Source organism: Maylandia zebra, linkage group LG20, assembly GCF_041146795.1.
Source record: "Maylandia zebra isolate NMK-2024a linkage group LG20, Mzebra_GT3a, whole genome shotgun sequence".
NCBI classification, from domain to species: domain Eukaryota; kingdom Metazoa; phylum Chordata; class Actinopteri; order Cichliformes; family Cichlidae; genus Maylandia; species Maylandia zebra.
In genome coordinates, this window is record NC_135186.1 from 31,763,283 (window position 1) to 31,769,282 (window position 6,000).

At 41.2% G+C, this 6,000-nt stretch overlaps 1 protein-coding gene across 2 annotated transcripts in view; it reads right to left on the reverse strand.

The window, feature by feature from the left end:
• tshz2 (teashirt zinc finger homeobox 2) overlaps positions 1-5,346 on the reverse strand; it is a 39,526-nt gene extending 34,180 nt beyond the window's left edge. The window contains exons 1-2 of one of the 2 annotated variants that reach the window (XM_004560322.3): positions 4,990-5,346; positions 4,735-4,903 (exon numbers count right to left, since the gene is read on the reverse strand). In XM_004560322.3, the coding sequence (XP_004560379.1) occupies positions 4,735-4,774 (40 nt within the window). In that variant the 5' untranslated portion in view covers positions 4,775-4,903; positions 4,990-5,346. Of the gene's footprint in view, positions 1-4,734 lie in introns of both variants that reach the window. The other variant, XM_004560321.3, reaches the window with a different exon arrangement.
• Between the last annotated feature and the right edge of the window lie 654 nt (positions 5,347-6,000).

Sequence of the window (6,000 nt, forward strand, 5' to 3'; positions counted from 1 at the left end):
GTCCTGACAAAGCGGCATAAACTATGGTAGGAATGTATATCATTACAATAATACGAAGCATATGAGCTGCAGTCCGCTTTACCATAAACCATATAAGACACACCATACCTCCTCTGTGTAATCAATACCAGGTCCTCAGTGCTACTGTATTAACTGCAAACTCGCCTTGCATTCTTATCCTCTAAATCCACATAAATGAACAACCAAAGCTATAAAGTCTCCTCCCTATTTTCCTCTGTAAATCATTACATCTTTAGGGACCTGGACAAAATACCATAACATAATTTCTTTTGTACTTGGAATGTCTAGCAGAAATAATGAGTTTTAGCCTCCTTGCAATAAACTCTCCCAATATTCCAGTTATTGTCAGACTTAATGAGGAAAAAAAAAAACATAACAAGAAATAGTCTCTTTTCTGCAGTGATGATCACATGGAAACATTATCCACATGAATCACCCCAACGGCATATCAAATTGTGTCATTTGCCTGGAAACTAGTGCAGGTCTCTGAGGGAAGGCAAGGTGAATGAGCAGTTGCTGTAGAGAGGTGCAACACTGCACAGGCACTTGCCTTGAGACCAATCATAACAGGCTGTTTTTTCCACACAGGAGAGCGCAGCGCGGAGGAGAGAGATCACTGTGCTGGAGGGCACAGGAGTCTTGGTTCTTATCACCTAGACAGTGCACCACACTGTCTGCCTCTCACGCAAACAAAAACCTTCCCAAACTATTAGCCATCTACACCTGTCAACTAACTAGCACGCAGGAGAAAATGCAACGAGATCACGCTGGAACCACCTGACTTGATCCCACCCCCCCTCCCTTTTTTCCCCCCACCGTGGCGAGAATATACAGCAAGAAAACTAGCTGATGAGGAGAAAGTTATTAAAGGATATCTCTATGGGGAGCGGCTGCAAGTTAGAGAATTGCAAGCTTTGCAACAAAGTGTGCACATAGAGTCGGGTTTGCTCATAAGAAAACAAAATTTCAAGGCTGGATTTGATCAAAACAAAATATTTGCCCTGCTGAAATAAATTCACAGAGATATGGTGCATAAAAATACACTGATTTAATGAGTGCTAATGATAATATCCTTTGGTAACTATTCAAACAAGAGTTTTGCACTCAGAATGAGCACTGTTACAAAATGACTACTACATATTTTTTATTGTAAGGGGAGGTTTTTCATCTTAGTCTGCAAAAACTTTCATTATCTCCTGTATCAAAATGGCAAAAAAGGCACATGGAGGCTTTTTTTTTAGCAGTAACAATCACATGCTTTCCAAGGCCAAGAAGATGGTTTGCCTCATTGTTGTCATGCACTGTCTTTTCTCTGGAAAACCATGTAAGATTATGGGGTGTACTCTGTAAAAGGGTCGGGCAGTCACCATATGTTGTGCCATGCATTGATTCCTAACTTGTAGCCTGATGATGCAACCGTATCAAGTATGGGGAGAAGCTCAGTATGTCAAAAAGCTGTACTCTAGAGTCAGAGTCACAGGATAAATATAAAAAAACAGACATACACGAGATCAGTTAAATTATCGAAAAAAGTTCAATCTAGCAAGACCATCATTCCTTTTAAATCTTAATTAGTCAAATAAATGTAAGAAAAATCACAGAAAAAAGTCGGTACAAAGGCTTTAGACAAAAGCGAGTGAATACAGAGGAATGAGAGCAGTAATGGGATTTTAAAAAAAATACAATAAGACTCTCTTGTACTTGCTGCCATTTTCCTCGCAGTTTTTGCCATACAAAATGGACTTCCTTTTTCTACCTAAACTGGATAAACAACATCTGCCTTGATCGTAGGATGTTTTCTGAACAAACCACTTAGGAGGAATTTCTGCTAGCCAATTCCCACAAGCTGCTGTCAGTCACTAGCTGGCACTGCAACACTTAATGCCTTTGTCTGTTCTCCAATTTATCTTGTTAACAGCAAATTGGGCTAACAGTTTGAGGCAGAGAGCTATTGTAAAAAACAGAAAGAGGAATACTCCCACGGCCGCAAAATAACATATGGCTCCCTTCACTCAAAAATGCATCCCGTGCACTTATAGGGCTTTACGTTTACACCATATATAAAGCCGATACACAAATTTCATCCTGGAATCTGCAGCCTGATAGCCTCGGCCTTAGTGATGTTTTCTCAGTAATAAAGTAAAGGTTTAGTGCATCCTATCCCGGACTGGTGAGTAATTGGCGTTTTAAATTACCACACAAACCCTGTATGTAAAGGAAGTAAATCAGATACAACTGTGGTCTCACATTTACAAATACGCCTATTAATAATACAATCCCCAGTAGAGAATGCAAGAGCCCTGAGTGCGGCATGTCCTTTGAATAAATGCTCGAGCTGGAAATTGCGATTTTTTTTACCCCCTCACAACACCTTGCAAAACACTATTTCCTACCAAGGGGGGGATACTGCATCTTTAAGAGCCCTACAAAAATGAAACCTATTCCTTTGCATCTTCCATGCTCTTATTTCAATACTCCTCTCTCCTTGTTCCCCCTCCACACATCATTAAACATATTATTATAACATGACTGTCAGCCTGCGCCTCTCTTCGCTCCATTCTTGCTCTGCCAGGTAATCAATTTGTCGTCACTCTCTGTAACCCCAGTAAAGTCATCAAGTGAAATGAGTTACAGCTGCAAAGAGCCTTCAAGAATACAGGAGGAAAAAAAAAAAGAATGCGAGAAAAATGACAACACAGCCCAGGAATATTCCACCGCTTGATAGCACATCCCAGGTCTTGAAGATGAAATATTAATGCACAATTTGTTTATCTGCAGGCCCACATCTCTCCAGTGCCGAGCTGTTAATTTTCTATCGGCACAGACAACGGATCAGTCAGTCATGAACTCTTCACAGCCATTACCGGGAGACATTTTGATTAAGTATTCCTAATGTAGTGGATAGGAAAGAATGAAAACACTCTGCCTGCCAACTTTTGATTGACCATTAAGCCACTGATGAATGTGCCTGTCAAAGAGGAGACAATTACCTCAACAATGAAGAAACTCTTCTGGAAGGCTTATTTCTCTATAGGGCTGACACATTTACCAGAGTACAGGCGAGGCAGCTGAGAGCGTGTAAAGGGATCACTTAGGCATCTACTCAAAAGTTCTCTGAATAAAACTGGGGGCATTGTTTTTAAGAAAAGAGGGCTTTTGGCGACTGAAATGTGGGAAAAATATTTAGTGTGTGACTGTATGGCACCGAGTGTCTATGTGTGTGTGTGTGTGTAAACTGAGAGTGTGCCGGGCAGATAAGGGTCTCAGTATCTTAAGCGGGTATAAAGAGACGCTATTATTGGCAGCGAACAATCACCATCTGGTTGCTACATCCGCAACCATAATAAAGACTGATAACTTCTCAGCACACCACAACCAAGTAATTGCATCCTCAAACGCTGAAATACCCTTGATCAATCTAGTTTTAATGCACCGGCTCGATCGTAATGAGGCAGCCTTTTTGGGAACATTATAATTTACATTAAATAGCACAATTGCTAACGCTGCTTAAAAAGTGGTCAAAGGTAATTTGTGACCTTTTTGTGTAGTTTAGATTTTTTATTTTTAAATATTATAAGCAAAAATTAAGTTTAGTGGTATTTTTTGAGGGGGTCCTTTGGGATAGAAACGCTGAGATTCAGCTTCCCTACAGTGCTGCATTAAAAAAGAGAAGCTGTAAACACAAACATTTACAAAACCGTTTTACAACTAACATGCTGGCCTCCAGCACACACTGCACGGGCCTCCATATAGCGTCGTTTGTGTGCTTTAACAAAACAGCAGAATGTACATAAGCATTTGACTAGATTACCCCGCTTCACAAAAAGTAAAAATGTGTGTGTTGTGGAAGTGTGCACATCCTGTTTTGCCTGCCAGCAGCAAGGATGGAGTGTATATGGGTGCCTCTGTGTGTGTGTGTGTGTGTGTGTAAGAGAGAGAGAGAGAGAGTGTGTGTGAGTGAGTGTAACCCATTCTCCATTTGTCCATAAGATTATGAAGAGTTCATACAGAGTTCATCTGCTACGGATCCAGCAGCTCCACATCTTTCAGCCCCTCTCCACACTTCATGCGGGTCAAATCAAATGCAGTGAGAGAGGGTTAAAAAAAAAAGTATGGGCAAAGAAAGTTTCTGATCAATGAATGAATAAATGCCCCTTGACATGGTATGAGTATTTTTTTTTCTTTTTTGGAGGGGTGGGGGGGCACCTAGAAGGCTTTATTGTCCTTCCTTTCCCCCTTTCTAGTGTTTTCCATTATTAATCTAATTAATCATCCCAGAAGTGCTCTTAAAGCTGCAAGTCTTCCTCTACTGTTTTATAACATTTGACTTTTTACAGTAATTGATACCAAAAACTGGTGTCTGAGGTCCCTGATGAATCCCCCTCACTGGGCTTCTAGAAGGTCCCGAGTGAAATGAGAATTAGTTTCATTTCCGTATTATTAAATTCACTTTATCTGCGTTCACGTTCTTCTCTACAGGACATAGTAACCCATAGCCACATGTACATTTATAGAAAACCTGCTCTGATGGGCTCCTCGGGACAATCTCTTACTAAACGGAAGGATCTGATTCGTATCTCTTCGGGGGTCCCACATGATAAAAGTTTGAAAGGGAAACCCTGTGTTGTAGACACGCTATTCGCAGAATCGTAAAACAAATATCGACAAATCTCACACACAGGTTCTTTTTTGACAAAAAAAAAAATCTCTTACCCGCAGCCCGTTTGGGTGCCTGCTGTTTCCTCCGTGGCATTTTTTTCTGGAGTCGCAGTTCACTACTGTGCCCAGGTGAAAACTGAATGCGGTCTACGATAGTCCATGCATAGACAGAGAGTGTGTGTGAGTCTTTATTGTGGCTCTCCGACTACTTCAGTCTCTCTCACTATATAAAGAAAAATCCAGTTAGGAATCGTTTTTAGAGAGAGCGGTGGGGGGGAAACAGATGTTAAATCGGGATCGTTCTTTCACCTTCTTCTTCCTCCTACGGGCTGCGAATCTTCTTCTTTCACGATCCGTTTGTGTCCATCAGTGCCACATATGTTGATCGACGCGTGTCAGTCAGTTCCGCAGGCTGTTTTCGGTGGCTAAAATGTGTTAGGAATGCGCGTAAAAAGCGTTTGGTAATGGTACAGTATATTACGCACGGTGCAGGCGAGGGGAGAGGCGATGCCAGCAGACATCGATCCATAGAACAAACTGAACATTAAAAACTCCTCCCTCCTCGCCTGGACTTGATGATGGCAGCGAGACATTTGTTACACTAGATAACCATGAGTTTATTAAAGGAACAGAGGCCAGAGAAAAGAGACGGGAGCACAGGCTGTGTGCTGCTGGGCTGCTGCTTTCTATCACTCTGTGCTCGGCGCCTTTTCATGCAGCTTTTCTTGTTTTTAGAGCCTTTCCTGCAGCTTCCGCTTTGCTCGCTGGATGAAAGACAAGTTTGTAAGATCTCCAGCAGATATGAATGAACTGCCGCAGACACACGGTTATTGTGTGGGTTTGACCGAGTAACTCGCTGAATGTTGGAATAAACCTACTTATGTGAACAGGCTGATTCCAAAAAACAGCCCGCTCTTTGCAGGAGTATCAAAATGCACAAAATTGTTTTGGTTTTTTTTTGTTTCGGTTAATACTTTCCAAGCTGAATGCAGTTCTGGAGGCCTGATGTAAAAATGCTTTATATGCGTTGTAAATGCTTCATAAAGTCCCTATGAACGTGTAATTGGTCTGAGATTATGTATGGCCATGTCGATGGCATTGTGGATACTCAAATTACAAAAGGGTCCTGAATCGATAATTACAAAACACACAGCAAAAACTGACATTTCAGGACACTGTTTACATAAAGATCACATTAGACTTAGTTCCTTCCTCTTAGTTCTCTAGTCCTTCCTGTATCTCTGATTAATCTTCTCATTATGGCTACAAATAAGAGGCATCAATCCAAGTGAAAACATGACCAACTATTTAATTTAGAAT